The sequence below is a fragment of the Carettochelys insculpta genome, chromosome 2, assembly GCF_033958435.1.
Source record: "Carettochelys insculpta isolate YL-2023 chromosome 2, ASM3395843v1, whole genome shotgun sequence".
Taxonomy (NCBI): Eukaryota; Metazoa; Chordata; order Testudines; family Carettochelyidae; genus Carettochelys; species Carettochelys insculpta.
The window spans coordinates 209303939-209322464 of NC_134138.1; the positions used below are offsets into that span (position 1 = coordinate 209303939).

General features: G+C 39.8%; 1 protein-coding gene across 2 annotated transcripts in view; it reads left to right on the forward strand.

The window, feature by feature from the left end:
• Positions 1–18171, forward strand: part of ZNF385D (zinc finger protein 385D) — a 724747-nt gene extending 706576 nt beyond the window's left edge. For both annotated transcript variants that reach the window (XM_074984479.1, XM_074984480.1), the window contains 4 exons: positions 3290–3517; positions 8478–8656; positions 9941–10042; positions 14636–18171. In XM_074984479.1, the coding sequence (XP_074840580.1) occupies positions 3290–3517; positions 8478–8656; positions 9941–10042; positions 14636–14869 (743 nt within the window). In that variant the 3' untranslated portion in view covers positions 14870–18171. The remainder of the gene's footprint in view (positions 1–3289; positions 3518–8477; positions 8657–9940; positions 10043–14635) is intronic.
• The last annotated feature ends 355 nt before the right edge of the window (positions 18172–18526 follow it).

Genomic DNA, 18526 nt, shown 5'->3' on the forward strand with positions numbered 1-18526 from the left:
GTCTCCATTGCTCCAACCACTTCATACTGCTTTGACTGCGCCAGGGCCTCTAATTCTTCCTGTTTGTTTCCCAGGCTTCTTGCATTTGTGTACAAACACCTTAGAGAAGTGGCTGATTGGCCCACTTTCTCCTCTTCACCCAGGAATCCGCCTTTATTGTTCCCTCCTCCTCACTTACTTCAGGGCTTGTGTCACTGTCCCCTGATGAACCTAGTTTAAAGCCCTTCTCACTAGGTTTGCAAGCCTGCCCACAAAGATGCTCTTTCCTCTCTTCATTAGGTGGATCCCATCTCTTCCTAACCAAATCCTTCTCTGTGACACCGCCTACACAACCATGCCTTTACCTAGGTGATTCAATGATACCTACCCGGGCCCCTTCTTTACACAGGGAGGATGGATCAGACCACCACTTGTGCTCCTATTCCTTGATCTTTCTTCCCAGGGTTACGTAATCTGCTGTGATTTTGTCAAGTTCACTCTTGGTGGTATCATTAGTTCCTACATGGAGAAGTAGGAAGGGATAATAGTCTGCAGGTTTGGGGACTAAAGGCACTTCAGAGTAGCGTGGGTACTTCAAAGTGCCTGCGGCTACACGCAAGACAGCACTTGGAAGTTTGACATTTGAAAGTTGCCATGGGGGGAGAATTAGCTTAATGAAGTGCTGCATATTCATGGCAGCATTCATTAGTAATCTCCTGTCACCCTGATTACCATGCTCCCTTCAAAGTTGGGGGCAAGTGTAGACAAGCCCATTAACACATATTTTTCAATTAGGTTTTTTTGTCGCCAAAGTGTTTTGATATCTTTTCACATAAATCACTCTCTTCCCCCCACCCAGTCTTTTTTTCCCCTATTCTTTGAGTTCATTAAGATTTGTTTGTGCATTTCACTTGTGTGAGGGGCCCTAAACACAGTGTTTTAAGCACAAATGCATCATGGCTATATAGGGCCAGGTTCTGCCATTCTTACTCATGCTAATTAGTACCTGTATTGCAGGAATAATCTCAATGAAGTCAAAAAGGGCTTCCGATAGAGGTAGGTGCTACACATCATGAGCAAGTATGGCTAAGTCTGACTACTGGCCTCCAACTCAGGAAAGCACTTAAATACAAACTTTAAGCCTATATTTGCGTCCTACTGATGTTAAGCACATATTCTTTTTTGTGATTCAAAGCCATGGAGAAGAACTACCCTTCCCTGTTTCATAATGTTATCCAGTGTACAAATGGCCTTGCCTCATTTTGCCATCACATTTCACTTCAGTGTCATTTCTTATTTGCATTCCAGCTTGAGCCTTAGGTCTTATATATTATCATAAAAAGTATGTTGCAAAGGTCACACAGTATTTTATAGCTAGGATGTCATTGCAGGACTTTTTTCATAGTGACAGTGGGATGTAATCAGGCTGTATTTTAAAACTGTAAAATCACAGCCCAAAAATAACTATTTTGGAATATAAATAAAAATCCTGTTTTTTACTGCATTTTAACCAATAATACTGCAAATGAACTAGAGTCAACGGTGGTCTTTTTAGATGGGCTATCTCCAATGTCGCAATTCTACCGTCTCACTTGCTATAAGAATTAGTAAATCAAAGTCTTGTTTTTTATCTAAGTATTATCTGCAATCTCTTGTTCCTGTAGTTGTTTCAATAACAATAAGACTACATCTACGCTACAGAGATCTTTCGAAAGAAGTCCTTCCGAAAGATCTCTTCCGAAAGAACTTCTTTCAAAAGAGTGCATCCGTACACAAAAAAGTGGATCAAAAGAGTGATTTGCTTTTTCAAAAGACAGCTTCCAAACAACCCCTGCTCTTTCAAAAGATGGGCCAGGGACTGAAAAATCAGGTGCCATGAGGACTGCTCTTTTGAAAGAAGGGCCCTGCGGAGCATCTACAAACATTTTCTTTCAAAAGAAGATGCTCTTCCTGAAATAGGAGTGGAAGAGCACTTTCAAAAGAAGTGATTACTTCTTTCGATTTACTTTTGAAAGATGCTTTTTGTGTGTAGGGGCTCTGTGGAATATTTTGAAAGAGCCCCCTTCTTTCAATAAATGTTACAAATGAAGTTGATAGTGTAGACTCAGCCTAAGTGTTGTATAGACATTTTGTATGTGGTTTTAATGTATGCATTTTTATGTGATATTCAAAAATGCATGAGAAAATTAAAAATACATCCACATAACTCAGCATTCTGATACAATTAGGAAATGTAGGTTGAACTTCCCTAGTCTGGCATGCTCTCACCCGGCAACATCTGTAATCCAGCATGATTTTAGTTAGTCAGACAACCACTTATTATGGGCGTGGCTGGGTTTCCCATGGCCCCCTAAAGTTTATTCATAGACACCAGTCCTGATAATCAGTGATCTCTGCTGTTATTTAGCTCTAATATACTCAATAAAGGTCTTCTAAGAGCCAAGTAAGCAGTGGAAGCGTTGGTAACGCTGCTAGACAATACTGACCTCCCATACCCAGCAAATTCTCTGGTTTGGCACTGGTCAGGCCCTGAGTATGCCCAACTGTAGACGTACAACCTGCACTATAATTTAAGTTTATTTCCTGAATATAATGATGTAGGAGAATATATGCTGATTGTAGCTTTAATTTTTAGGCAGTAAGTTTTTAGGTGAGGATTGGCACTTCTTATATGGGCACATTCTAAATAATTAGAATATATTATCTGTATGTCTGTATGATAGCTGTACGTACATTTTTCTAAACAAATTGAGTGTGTTTATACAACTCTTTGAAAATATAATGCTCTGTTAGTAATTGTTATTAATCTGTTAGTTTTGGCTAAGATCAAATGCAAAAATCAATGTAATGTTTTGTCTTTAGCTGATTTATTTTGGAACCATATGTTTTTTAAAAATATAGAATACTAAATGATTACAAAATAATAATACCTTACATTTATCACACTTTATAAACTCAAAGGATTGTTTACATATGTTAACTGTCTAATTTGCTAATAACTGACTTCTTTTAAGGGATTATCCCACATTTGTAAGGGAATGGTCTCAGTGGTGCAATATGTATTTTCAATTTAAGAAATTTATATTTAATAAGTGTTTATATTGTACATTGGAAACAGTGTGTGTGGGGTTTCAGTATTTGCAAGTATGCTCTAGTAATAAAGAAAAAGGTTACATTTAGCTGATTATCATTAGTCGAATTTTTACTGAAATATTAGGCATCTCTTTGTAGCAACAGCATTAAAATTCCAAATGAAAAGGTCACTACATACATTTCTTTTGTTTCCATCACCTTTTCATTTTTATTGCAGACCTTACCACTGGGACACCAGCAATATCAACAACAGTGGAAATTCGGAAAAGCAGCGTTATGACAACTGAGATCACCTCAAAAGTGGAAAAAATCGCCACAACAGCCACTAGCAGCAACACATGCCCTTCCGTGGAGACAGAGGAAGAAAAGGCAAAAAGGCTGCTTTACTGTTCACTATGCAAGGTTGCCGTCAACTCCACCTCACAGCTGGAGGCGCACAACAGTGGTGAGATGTAGCAATTTCTTTTCTGTCTCAAGAGCTCTGCAATTATCTTCCTCTGCATAGATTAGATCTCTTGCAGCAGGGGACAATGAGGTGGCAGAAAACTGGCAATTACATTGAATTCATTAACTATTAAAGAATAAAAATGACAAGCAAGGAGTCTTTCATAAGGGGGAAAAAGGAAGTCTAGTGTCTGCAAGTTACCTGTTTTCTTTAATTTGTTTTTTTTTATTGCTTCTAAACATTAAGGTGCTAAGTCACAGCATATACTTTGTTACACTGATGGACACAAGCTGGAACTGGATCACTTGATAGTAGCCCTTTTCTGTTCATTCCCTCTGAAGCATTTAGGACTTGCCACTGTCATGGGCCAGGATAATGGGGCTAGCTGACCATTGGTCTGACCAGTATGGCTCTTCTTGAGTTCTTCCCTTTGGTGCTCAGAATTTGCATGCAGTAAACTCTTTCCTATCCGGTAGCCCTGTGACTGGGAATGTTGCTGGGTATTCCAATATTCTAGATAATAGGGAGGTATACCTAGCAATGCATAACACTAAAGGAAAACAAGATTAGATATTAAGAAACAAACACAAATGTATGCAGAGTACTTTATTTACCAACAAGAGTAGTGTTGTACACTTTAAACTTATAGGCTATGTCTACATGGCATTTCCCCCAGCGCCGCTGCTGGCACAGCTATACAAAATGAGCTTCTCGGGCTTGCAAATGGTGTGTCAGCAGAAAGTTCGGTGTCAGCAGAAAGTGATGCCGGCACTGCAGATGCCATGTGGAAGTGCCTCTGCTGGCTAAACTCCCCTCTGTCTCCAGTCCCTTATGCCTCAGATGTTTAGACATGGTTCTGCTGGGAAAAACTCCCCTTTGTTGGCAGCCTCTTATCCCTGATTTGTTCCCAGGCATAAGGTGCCACCAACAATGGGGATTTTTGCTGGCAGAGCCACATCTATATGGTTTGATTCCTGTTGTGAATATGCAAATTAACCACTTGGATTTGCAAATGTCTGCCATTTTGTATTTTTGCGATGGCTTATTTACATCAAGCTGCCAGCACTAGGGGTGAGGGTAGCACTAGCCACACTGTAGCTGTGTCTACACGTGCACGCTACTTCGAAGTAGCGGCACTAACTTCGAAATAGCGCCCGTTGCGGCTACACGCGTCGGGCGCTATTTCGAAGTTAACTTCGACGTTAGGCGGCGAGACGTCGAAGTCGCTAACCTCATGAGGGGATCGGAATAGCGCCCTACTTCGACGTTCAACGTTGAAGTAGGGACCGTGTAGACGATCCGCGTCCCGCAACGTCGAAATTCTGGGGTCCTCCATGGCAGCCGTCAGCTGGGGGGTTGAGAGACGCTGTCTCTCCAGCCCGTGTGGGGCTCTATGGTCACCGTGTGCAGCAGCCCTTAGCCCAGGGCTTCTGGCTGCTGCTGCTGCAGCGGGGGATTCATGCTGCATGCACAGGCTCTGCAACTCGTTGTCGGCTCTGTGTATCTTGTGTTGTTTAGTGCAAGTGTGTCTGGGAGGGGCCCTTTAAGGGAGCGGCTGGCTGTTGAGTCCGCCCTGTGACCCTGTCTGCAGCTGTGCCTGGCACCCTTATTTCGATGTGTGCTACTGTGGCATGTAGACGTTCCCTCGCTGCGCCTATTTCGATGTGGTGCTGCGCAACGTCGATGTTGAACATCGACGTTGCCAGCCCTGGAGGACGTGTAGACGTTATTCATCGAAATAGCCTATTTCGATGTCGCCACATCGAAATAGGCTACTTCGATGTAGGCTTCACGTGTAGACGTAGCCTGTATTTGCTAAACTTATTTGCATTTACTCTCTCTATACTGTACTAATGGAAAACGTAACTAACATTTACTTATGGTTAAAATGCTGGTTATTTGAGAGTTCAGGATGACAGAATGGCGGGTATGAAAGAGTTTGCTGTATTGTCATCTATGTCAAATAACAAGGGTATAGTTTGGCACAAAGTATAATAAATTATATGAAAATATACTAAATTTCATATAATAAATTATATGAAAAAACCAGTCCAAATGCAAAGATAAGAGATCAGAATTCCTGTTGAACAATTGGTTTCGGTAAGCATAGAGAATTTAAAAAAAACAACCCCACCCACATCCAATCATGCACTAATTGTCTGATGCTGGTTACTGCTTGGCAATTAGCAACTGTCTTTCCTATATTAATTCTTTCTCGCCTCTGGTGTTAGTCGTGTTGGACAGCCCTGGTACAGGCAGGCCACCATCTGTTGCTACCATTTTAAAGACTGTATTGATTAGACTTGTTTTGAGTAGAGTTAAGGATTCTGGTGTCAGAACAGAGGAAAATCTGTGACATAATACAGTGGTAAAGATTACTCAGTGCTGACTTATGACCTTGTCTAATGTCTTGTGATTGATCTTAAACTTGCTATAGGTAAAGTGACACTATAAGACTATAGTATTGACAGGTGGGTATTTTTTACCACAGGTTGAACCCCTCTAGTCTGGCACTCTTGAGACCTGACCAGTTCCAAACCAGAGAATTTGCCAAACCATGGGAGGTCAATATTGTTTGGTAGCATTATTAACACTTCCACTGCTTACTGGGCTCTTTGAATAGTAACAGTCCGCGTCTACACGTGCACGCTACTTCGAAGTAGCGGCTCGAACTTCGAAATACACCTGTCATGGCTACATGTGTTGGGCGCTATTTCGAAGTTGAAATCGATGTTAGGCAGCGAGACATCGAAGTCGCTAACCCCATGAGGGGATGGGAATAGCGCCCTACTTCAAAGTTGAACGTCAAAGTAGGGCGCATGTAGACGATCCGTGTCCCGCAACATCAAAATAGCGGGGTCCGCCATGGTGGCCATCAGCTGAGGGGTTGAGAGACGCTCTCTCTCCAGCCCCTGCGGGGCTCTATGGTCACCGTGTGCAGCAGCCCTTAGCCCAGGGCTTCTGGCTGCTGCTGCGGCAGCTGGGGATCCATGCTGCATGCACAGTGTCTGCAACCAGTTGTCGCCTCTGTGGATCTTGTGTTGTTTAGTGCAACTGTGTCTGGGAGGGGCCCTTTAAGGGAGCAGCTTGTTGTTGAGTCCGCCCTGTGACCCTGTCTGCAGCTGTTCCTGGCACCCTTATTTCGATGTGTGCTACTTTGGCATGTAGACGTTCCCTCGCAGCGCCTATTTCAATGTGGTGCTGCCCAACGTCGAAGTTGAACGTGGACGTTGCCAGCCCTGGAGGACGTGTAGACGTTATTCATCGAAATAGACTATTTCGATGTAGTGTGCACGTGTAGACGTAGGCACAGAGAGGTAGCCTTGATAGTCTGTACTCCAAAAAACAAAGCCACAGAAATGTAGCACTTCAAAGACTAACAAAATGATTTATTTGGTGATGAGCTTATCTGAGACAGGACAATTAACATCCCCCTACCTCTCACCCTCCTCCTCCAGTCTTCTTTGATTTGTCAGTTTTTATTGTATTTCTTTTTTTGGTCCTCTGTATTGGAAATGAGATTGATGTGATGAAGTGGGTCTGTCCCATGAAAGCTCATCGCTGAATAAACCATTCTGTTAGTCTTCAGAGTGCTACATATCTGCTGCCTTGTTTTGTTGGGTTCTTAGAAGACATTTAGCAGTAAATTAGGGCTAAATAACAGAACAGAACACTGAGAACCAGGACTGGAGGCTGTAAACAAACTTTATGGGATCATGGGAAACTTGTCTACACCTGTGATAAGTGGACACCTGGCTAACTTAAATCCTGACAAACCATGGATGTTGCTGGATTAGAGAGGTTCAACCTGTAGTGCAGCAGATGCATGAGGATAAATATGTTAACATAAGTAATGGTATTATTAGGCAAAAGGATCTTCTGAATTAGCATAAGGCCACAAGGGATTAGTTAGGGTGAAAACTGAATTTTAGGTGGAATATTACAAGCCTCGAATGATGAAAGGCCTTCAGTTGATGTCCACAACAGAGAATTTTTACATGGTACAATCTTTAATTGTTTCTGGTGGGGGAAAAGAAGTTTGAGTAATTTTAAATATTATGGGCCTGATCTTTAATTAATTTAAATTGATGAGGTTCCATTGAAGACAATTTAGCTGCACAAGCGCAACATCAGATCAAGATGTGGCTTAGCATGTTCACTGTAATAGAAAGTAAAAAAAACCCTTCAAAATATAGGTTATTGCTCTGATAAATTATGTGTGTGTATTAATTTTGAATGAGAGTGTAACACCATTATGCACATTGCATAGTAGCTTAAATAATGAGTGGCCATATTTAAATTACTAATATGAGGTATTATTTAACATGAGTAAAGATATCACAATCATACTCTTTATTATTGATTTATGTCTATAATTTGTTATAGTAACAAATGTGAATAATGTCCATATTTGTCTCCTGTTTTAGTTTCTATCTTAGTCCCTTAAGATCATTAAGTTGTTGCCTGGAATCTCCAGGATTTGGGAACTGATTATTTAATTGCAGATTCAGTCTCTTGCAGTATAAAATATACGTTTATCACCCCCTCAGGGAAGACAACAGATCACTCGTAACAACATCTTTAGTAGCTACATCTCTCCTTCTTTTCCACTACATTTCATGTCTTATTAGCAGCAGGCATTACTGAAAAGAAGGAACGCCTATTTAATTTCACCTCAGAACACCCTGAGCATACCACTACTTAATGGTGGTGGCCGTTTGTTCCCGCTTTGTTGCCTAGGTATGTGCCATTGCATAATTGAATTCCAGGTAATTTTGTGTGAAATATCCTTACTTTCTTGTCAAACTGATGTAGGCAATATGGACATGTTCCAAGGATATTGGACAAAACTGTGATTTTTATCTATGTTTATATTTATATTTTGTGTATTTAAAAAAAATAAAATAATAAAATGCACTCAACTTGCCCAAAATATGTTTCCTATTTGGAATTTCTCCAGGGACTAAGCACAAAACTATGTTGGAAGCTCGGAATGGAAGTGGAACTATTAAAGCCTTTCCCCGGACTGGCGTCAAAGGCAAGGGACCTCTTAATAAAGGAAACACGGGCCTACAAAATAAAACATTTCACTGTGAAATTTGTGACGTACATGTAAACTCTGAGACACAACTTAAACAGGTACTCAGACAGCTTGGACAACACTGAATCCTGGGCTCTACTTTGTTTTCATAGTGGGAGGGTGGGGAATACCTTGCATTTAGCATGTGTCAGAGTGATGAGAATTCACATCTAAATGGAGATAGCTGCCTTTGCCCTTTGTACTTGGGCATGTGTTCTGTGTGTTTGTTTTTCATGAAGTAAAATACATTTCCTCAAAAACTGTTGATTATATATATTTAAAAGCTGTTGTAGAATCTCTCTGTAAACTACAATATCTTACAAGTGACTTTAGACTACCATTATTGACATGTCTTAATAAACCCTGTCATTTTGTGTGCTGTGTGATATCTGTATTCACAAAGATGTGGGTGTGTGTGAAGAGAGACTTTTTATAGAATGTTGAAAAGCCACCTTAGCAATGTGTGCTGCTTTTATTAGTGTTCCTCTGCAGCCAATCAGCTTAACCTCTAAATTGCAATTACACAAAGTTCTAGTCAATCATTCTCTCTCAGATGAATAAAGCCTTTGTTCTGGAAAACACTTTGTTACTTGATGTGCCTTTTGGAGTTGAAAACTTGTTAAGAAAAGTATGGAGACAAATACTGTGATGGACTACATTTGTACAAGTTTTATGCTTTCATGGATGGATACGTTCCTTTCCTTATTTTATTTGCAATTATTCTTTTCAGAAAAAAAAGTTCTGGAAACAAAAACCACTCATAGCATTTAATGCACCATAAAATATGTATAACGTATTTCTGGACATTCTAAAATAATTTTTATGTGTAGGTTCTGCATTAGATGTGGTTTCAATTTTGATTGCCAGCCAATAAGCTTTCTGTGTGGCTGTCTTTCAGGCGAAGTCTTGAAAGCTCCTATCTGTCTTATACGGACATTAAAGTCTCATGGCACTTTGCTTTTTGGTGGGACATGCCCCTAGGGTCTCCCATCTCTGCTGTGCAGCAGTTTGCTGCATTTCATAGATGTTGTTAGGTGGTATTTTTCAAAAGGAACCAGTTTTGTTCCCAGTAAGTCTGCAGTCCTAAAACTCCCATTTGACTTCAGTGGGAACAAACTAAGGTGATGGCTGTGTACTTTGGAAAAAGTCACCCAAATACATGTAGCACTAAAAGCTCCTTCAAGCTGAAATACATCTAAATGGTTATTAATTATTACTTTAGTTTATTTTAATTAGTCAAATTAATACTATTGTGCAAAGCAATAATCTTCAGCAGTGGGTAGTGTTAATGATGTGATACTTGTTGAAGGAAAGTAATGTGTCTAATATCCCTTTTTTAACAGCACATAAGTAGTAGAAGGCACAAAGACCGAGCTGCTGGGAAACCCCCTAAACCTAAATATAGTCCTTACAACAAACTCCAAAAAGGAGCACATCCGCTTGGGGTAAGCAAATGATTTTCTTTTCCATGATATTCGACTGAGAAGGATTTTCAGAAAATATCACTGGGAAAAATGTGCAAAAGTTGAGTGACAGAGTGGGCTCCAAGGTGGGTGCATGTTGTAGGAAAGAGCACAGCATCTAGGTTTGATCACATTCCTAAAGTTTGTTGCTGATGTCCCTGGGGGCAGCCCGTGTGTACCCTAAAGGTAAAGAATGTCAGTTTTCAGTAGTAGATGGAGATGGGAAGTAGGAAGTGATAGCTTACAGAACAACTAAAGACAGTTGGAGACCTTTGTATTAACTTCAGTGGGGCATTGGACTAAAGCCCTATTTTGAAGCAGCACTGAAGATGATCTCAGAACAGGGCTCTATTACAAAGATCATACGAAAGAAAGTTGATGCAAAGGTGAAGAAAGAGTTCCTCAGAATGATAAGAATTGCCAAGTTCCTTCCAGCACCTTCCACAGTGAATGCCCAAGAGATTAAAGCTCATATTGTTGGACAGGATCCACCATAAAACACACATCCATTTCACTTTATTCTCATTTTGTATTTATTAAAATGATCTGGATAAAAATAAACCTCATAAAAAATCTATAATTTTATCTTGTGCAATTTTACCTTGTCCAGGGTTAGTCACATTCTACTCCCCCAGAAGAAACTATGTAAGGCCCAATTCTTGTTAATGTCAAGGGCTTGGGGTGGAGGAAAAAATAATGCACATTTGCATTTAATAAAATCCTCCTGGGATTTGGTTTTCAGATATAAAATACTCTAGCTCCTTAGTGGGATCGTGGAGTGTGTCATAACATTCATCTCTCAGATGATCTGCCTGGGAATTCTTCATATAACATTGTGGTTTGTAATGCAATACCATTTTTCACTGAGATTCATTACTCTAGTATTTGGTGTTGGCTTTTAACAAATCTCTGGTGCTGTACATGCCAGTCACTAATTCAGAAGCTGCAGTGCATACTTGCTGCAGAGAGACAGAACTTGGGACCTTTGTCTCCAAAATCACAATTCACTATCACTTGAGGCAAAGAAGAGACTTCATCCTTCGACAACCTCTAGCAATGAACATTTCATCATTGGTAGGCCAGCCATCAACCCACCTGAAAATCTGAGAAGCCCAGTATATGCAAACCTATACAGAATAGAAAATAGAATATATAATAAGAAAGTGAGATCTCAACTAGCAAAAAATGGAAGGGGTTTTTTGCATTAATTTTACTATTATTATTATTACTATTATTATTATTACTATTTTCTGATATATTTTATGGAATTGCCTAGGAATAATCCTGGGCAAGGATCCAGGTCCTGTTGTGCTAGGTGTTTTAGAGATGAGTAACAAAGAAGACAATCTCACTACAAAAGCTCACAGTCTACATGCCAGACAGGAGCCTATAGCTGGATGAAAGAAGCAAATGTGGTGGGAAAAGGGGAGGGAGCATGAGGAGTAGTAAACAAGCACACGTTTGCTAAGAAGACGAGGTCACAGCTTGCTGCTATAATTGTCTTGTGATAACATTAAAAGAGGCTTTTGAGGAATGGACAGTTGTTTGATTTTGTTTTTCATGCAGAATAACATGGACAATGCTGTTACTTGGAATTCAAATGGACTAGATAAACAGCCAGAAATACATTGCTCTTTCTTTGATTATAAATGCTTCTGAGGCACTCTAAAGCTTTCTCTTCTCAACATTTTAGTTTTTCAAATCACTTAGTTTTAGTTTTAATTTTGCAACTCTAACTCTTTAAATTGCTGCTGGAGCTCTGTGAATCATGCACAGGATGGCACTGAGAGGCAGGTCCCCAGCTCCACCCGTTCCACGGCCCCAGAGCCCTCTCCTCCTTCCCTTCCAACCTTGCCCAGGGCCCAGCACAGTTTGTTCGTCACCCCTGTGTCCGCCCAATAATGGCTGGCAAAAACTGGAGAACACAGGGTTGCTTTCACTTAAAGCTCACATTTAATCTCAAGCATTTACATACATCCACAACAGGTTAGTAAGATGCCCCTGACCCTGAATAATTACTGAAGTTTGGTGTGGTTCTTGAGTGACCCATCAACAATCTTCTTAGGGCTTCCAATCTTCCATTTGCTGGTGGGGACCACAAGATGTGCTTGGAGAGAGACTCCCTGAAGAGTCCAACTGCCCCAAACTTTTCATCTCTCTTTGTTCCTTAGCATTGCAGTAACATGCCACTCAAACTTGTTAAGCAAGCAGATTTAAAGGTGAGAGAAGAAGCTTGCTTCTGATCATCAACTAGCTAGATGGATTTTGTCAGTTTGTCAGGGCACATATAGGCAAACTTCCTGTTTTCTAAATGCATAGGTCAACAATTTTGACAGAGATCTCATCGAGCTTCCCTTTCTGTGGTACCCAACCCCCTCCTCTCCTGACTTGTTCATGCAAAGGATGTTGCATAGGCCCATGTATGGCCTTCTAGTCTGGCTATCAATAAGCAGCAGTTCAGGCATGTTAGTAGTTTGCCACTACAAAATGCAATAGCTGGTAGAGAATAATTTCTGGTGGTGGATGAGACTGATGAACTGCACAGGTGAAATTCACTGTTAATTTATGGGAGAATCCTCTTGAGTCAAAGTGGCTGAGCTGGGGTAGTTTGGTGTTTTCTGAATTCCAATCCCCTACCAATTGGATAGGGTGAAATTGGCCAAATCAAATAAGTGAGAAATGTCCATATTTAAATCAATATGTACATGACTGATGTGCAATGTATTGAGAGAGTCTCAGCCCAGGGACATAAGGCCTGATCCAAAGTTCACTGAAGTCCACTGGAGTCTGCCACTGCCTTTGGCTGTGGCCTGTTCTCATCTCAGATTGCCATCTCTCTTATGTTGGGAGAATTCAAACACACATCAAACTCCAGTGCTAATACAGGTTGAACCTTTCTTGCCAGTCACCCTTGGGACCTGACCGGTGCCAGATGAGAGAATTTGCTGGACAACAGGAGGTCAATATTTTCTAGCACATTTCCAATACTTTCGCTGCTTACTGGGCCCTTAGTAAACATTTAGGGGCCGTGCTTTTTTTTTCAAGAAAAAATGGTGGTGGAACTCAAGCCCCAAACTGCTCTCAGCAGCTTAAACCCACCCCCACATGGGGCCCAAATTGCCTCCTGGGTAGCTTAACTGCCTCGCAGTTGAGGCCCAAAACACCCCTGGTTGGGATCCAAACCATCCCCCAGGTGGCTTAACTGCCCCTGAGTTTAAACCAATTAAAATGAATCCTCTTTCAGCATGGGAGGACACTGGGAGCCAGAAGAGAGTGGCAGTGGTGGGAGCCACAAATGGCTCTTTAAAGAGTCATCTGCGGCTCAGAGCTACGCAGCTGCATTGTAAAACTGGCAGTGCCAGGAAAAAAGGTGCTGGAACACCATTCTGTGGCATTCAGGCAGAAAAAAAGCCCTATTTAGGGGTAGATTAGAGCTAAATAACAACACAGAACACTGAGAGCCAGGACTGGTGGCTATAAACAAATTTTATGGGGCCATGGGAAACTTGGCCACACCGAAGATAAATGGTCCTCTGGCTAACTAAAATCATGCTAGATTACAGATGTTGCAGGATGACACAGTTCCAGATTAGAGAGGTTCAACCTGTACACCCAAATGAGATATTCCCCTACAGTGTATTTTAATTATACTCAAATATAGTTCAGCATTTTGTACATGTTGTGTCTGCTGGAAAGATGGAGAGTTTTCAAAATTATTTTTTCCATTGCACAGTGCTACTGCTTTAAAAATCTTATAAAAGAAAAAGCTTCAGCATTTACTTAAACACTACATTCCGGCTAACTAAATAGAGATTGCATGAGAATATACATCAAAAATGAATTTTCCCAACCAAATTTTTAAGATCCCTATACTTGTCTCCATAAGTATGAACAGCATCTCTCTAAGAAATGCTATTTTACTGATTTCTCCCTGCAGGCAATCCAGTCAAATGTCATAGAATAGGGAAAAGGGAATGCATCTCCTATTTGAATGCATGGCAAATCAGAAGACATTCATAGCTGTTGAGAAGTAACATTTGTTTTATTTTACTTATGAGGCAGGTGCTAATAAACAGTGGTTCACTGATTATCTTTTTTTTTTTAATAGAGCTACGTAGCAACAGAAAAGAAAAACCTGGTTTGAAATGCATTCAAATGTGGTGTGTTTACCCTAAGTTTTTGTCTGCATTGTTACACTATCCAGCTGACCACTTCCCAAATGCTTGCCAGTTCTTTCTTATTCCACTTTTCCAGGGAAACAGCAACTCCCCTTAAATTTTCTGCAAGTTCTGGTTTCTCTGAAATTATAGGTTAAAATGTGACAACAGAACAAAAATAATACTCAATTTCAGTAACTTCTACCAATACCAACATACTCTGTCCTTACTGAAGAGTTTAAATTAGCAGCAAAAGAGTTGCAGAGATGCAGCTCATTTCTAGTGTCGAGCACTAATATCACTACTCTGTGTCTATATTTTACATGTGTAATCTAAGAAGAAAAAACCTGTCACATGGCTGATATGAACACATTTTGCTTTCTCTATCTGTTTTTTTTCTTTTTCCTTTTCCTCACAGGTAAAATTAGTATTTTCAAAGGAACCTTCAAAGCCGATGGCTCCACGAATCTTACCAAACCCACTAGCAGCTGCAGCAGCAGCTGCTGCTGTGGCTGTGAATTCCCCTTTCAGTCTTCGAACAGCCCCAGCAGCTACTCTGTTCCAGACTTCAGCACTTCCTCCAGCACTTCTACGACCAGCTCCTGGGCCTATAAGGACCACCCATACTCCTGTGCTGTTTGCTCCTTACTGAACTCCAAACAGGAATCAATTGTACTGCAATAATTTTTCAAAACGAAAACAAGAAGCAAATCAAGAACATGGAACTATGCATTGTTTATTTATAGTTTAAAGTATATATGAAAAGCCAGGACTTTTGATAAAGAATTGATCAAATTCTAAAAAGAGGGAAGGGGCAGTATTTTCTCCAAATGAGGGTATTCCTCTGGAATATTGACTGTTTTAGAAGTGGTCTCCAGCATTGACTCACAGAACTTGTGAAGCCTTTTTGACTGTGCTTTTTGGCACATATTTCCCCTGAAATGTCTTTCCTGCTTTATGAAACAACTTGCAAATTTGTCTAAAGGGCATTAACTGGTTCCAATGTACATAAAAACTTGATTCTGTAGACTAAATGATGAGGAAGAAGTCTAAAGAAACACTGTGAATAGTAGTACCCTTACCGATCCTCCTGCCAAATCAGCAGTTACTGGGTATTTTTCTGAACAAAAGTAGCTACAATAGATGTCTTGTACAACAATAGTATTGTGTCTCTATCTATGCCACTAGGTTTATGACTAAGTTGCAAAAGGTAAAATAAACAAATTATCTTACTTAGTTAAATAGGCAAAATGACAATGATAATGTGGTGTTCCTAGTTAGCTTTCTTTTCTTCACCTAATAGAAAAAGTTAAAGTACAGAGACATACAGTAAATCTATGGTTAAGGGAAATAAGAGATAAAGAACATTTAGTGCAAAAATTCCATATGCTGTACACAAGATAGGTAAATTTCTATCTAATTGAATGATATCTGTACAGTGTATGTGTCCAAAGTAACTAATGCTTACAGGATGGAGCTAATTAAAGACATAAAGGTGGACAGCAAAAATATTCTGTTTTCATGAGCCAAGAGAAGTGTAACTTCATTGGGGTAGAACAAAGTGATGTCAGGAGTGGTTATGCATGGTCATACCTAGCGAATGAAAACCAGTTGTGAAAAACTGGCACCGTTGATGACAACAGATTTGCCTTTGACCTCAATGGAGTCAGGATTTCACCCCAAGGCAAGGCATACTCTTTTTATATCATACCAGTGGCACTGTGTGCATTCAGTAGAGGTCGACTGTTTTTTTGTTATGGGTATGGCAATAGAAATGAGTATGTGCTATGATTTTATTTCCTACTGATGTGATATAAATATATATTATAGATAACGTAAGCAGCAACACACAATATACATATTATGAAATAATTGCACATCATGGGTTTGGAGCAAATGCCACATTTTGTATCCTAGTGGATGCTAAATTCTGTAGCTGATCTTTGCATACTTTGCAAGCTTTTAAAGCCTTATATATTCTCTATGAGGCTTAAAGGGGTTGATAGTGTCCCTATGAAATAGGATTCATCAGGGGTATATATAGCTATATTGTATATATGTTAGAGTAAGAAAAATAACTTATAAACAGAAAATCTACTATATAAAGAAATTGTATAACCATTCAGTTTCATATGTGGGTCATTAAATCGTAACAAAGAGCAGAGAAAAAATCAGCATGTCTTAAATCTGATATTTGCTGCCTGCTTTTCCCAATAGAGATTTAGAAAAAAAATTATTAAGAGTATAGAGTGGGCTGCTGAGTCTGATGCAGACACTCTGCAGAGTAGCTCAGTTAAAAGGGTATCATGCTCTTAAGAACAAAAAATTGAAACCATAAGTTAAGGAGGTGTTTTGGGGTGGATGGAATGGTTTAAATGATTTTATAACAATGCTATTAATATGAACTAATGACCATGTGATCACACGTAAAAGTGGTTGGGGTTAATATTAGGAGAGTTTGAGATGTAACAGAAGGAAGTACTGTATGCAGCACCCTCTACTTTCAGGTTATTAGTGGGCTTTCCATACACATTGGTTCTTGCTATTTTTTAATGCTTATCTGCATATATTTTTTTAACTAAAATAAATAAAAGAGAGAAAGAAAAGGTATTTCACAGATGGCTGTGTCCAAAGAATTCAAACAGGTGTGTTTATTTCTCTATAAGGATTAATTAAACTAAGCTCTGTGTTAATCATGTCTATGATTTGGTCCAGTTTGTCAGCAAAAGTTTTTGTCATTAAATGAAGTTGGTTGAAATTACTTCACCTTAATCAGGTACAGGACACAGACTAGATATTATGCTGATTTCAAGACTACTTAATTACATTAATTTTTGGCCCAAGATATTAATAAATAGGAGAGAACAGTTAAGCTCCTAATGTCATATTTAGATACCTAAATAGATGGAGTGATTTTAAAAAGTGCTCAGCACCCAGTGACACCCAACAAAATTGCAAATGGGCTCATTTCTAAAGCATTGGGCCTGCTACTCAATGTATTTGAAAGTCAGTCCTTCCATTTGGATGGATAAATGTTGTTTTAGGCGTGAAACATTTATCTCTTCTTTTAAAAATCTGGGTTTGGGTCTTATAGAATATTCAGCCTCAGTTCTGTATCAAATAGCTGTGATGTCATCAACATGTGACACATCTCTTAGCAAAGAGGGCAATGGTTTTCAAACTATGCTTGATGGCACCGTTTGTCAGCAGAGTCTTTTTCAGTGATCCACAGATTGAAAACTTTGAAAATCAAGATGAGGACTGGAGTGTTGGCAAGGATGATGAAATAATATGTACAATGGGATATCCAATAACCTATTGAATAATCTTGTCCACAGCCTATTGGTTTGCAGGGCGGACATACTGTACACTCTGCCACGCAATCACAGTGCCATTAAAATCTACATGATTTTGTGAACGCGTTGTGGCCTGTGGCATGTATGGAGGCACAGTACTAAGGGGAGAGTTCATAAAAGTTTAGCTAGAAATAAACAGTGTCATTCCAACAATTTCCACCTGCAACTTCACTTTCTGTTTCTTGGACCTGTTTTGTCACAGCACTCTATAGAACAAGTTTCTTCCCACAAGTCTCTCTTAAATTTCAGCTGTACACAACAATCTCAAACCTTTTTATGTCTCGTACTCACTACCTAATAAAGGATAAAGCCTACATGTTAGAATGTATAGTGAATTTTCTGTGCCTTGCTGTCCTCATCACCTGTTGAGCAGACACTGTTTGTGAGGAATAAATCAGCATCCATTGGAATCCAATCTCCTCTGCTAAAAAGCTGCTTGCTTAATATTTTAATAAATAAATGTGAAAACGTCTGGCAGAGCAATCTGCTTGGAGAATGGTGATTCTAGGACATTTGCATGACCGCAGCATTCAGAGTTGGAACTGTCAGAGTTAAGCCACGTTACGCACACTTGTGTCAATATGCCCAGGGCAGCAAACCTATTAAAGGGAGAAATGTCTTTTTCAATTTCGTTTTTATGAAATGTAAGCGAGGCTGCTGGACTGGTTGGTGCTACAGGACTGGACAGATGCCTAAAGCCCATGGAAATAGGTCACTTCAACCAGGACAGGAATAAGTCATTGGGCTGACAGTATGAAATCAAGATTAATGGGGAAATGGCCGTGTGTGTGTGGGCGCACGCACGCGCGTGCGCATTGTCAGACAAGCTGGTATGTTCAATGATAATGTTTTTTCAAATTCTATGCTAATTTTAAAAAATGATTGTTCTGGTCTGACCGGAAGACATCATCCTTATTTTCGTGGGAGGTTTTTTTCTTGTTTGGTTTGTTTGT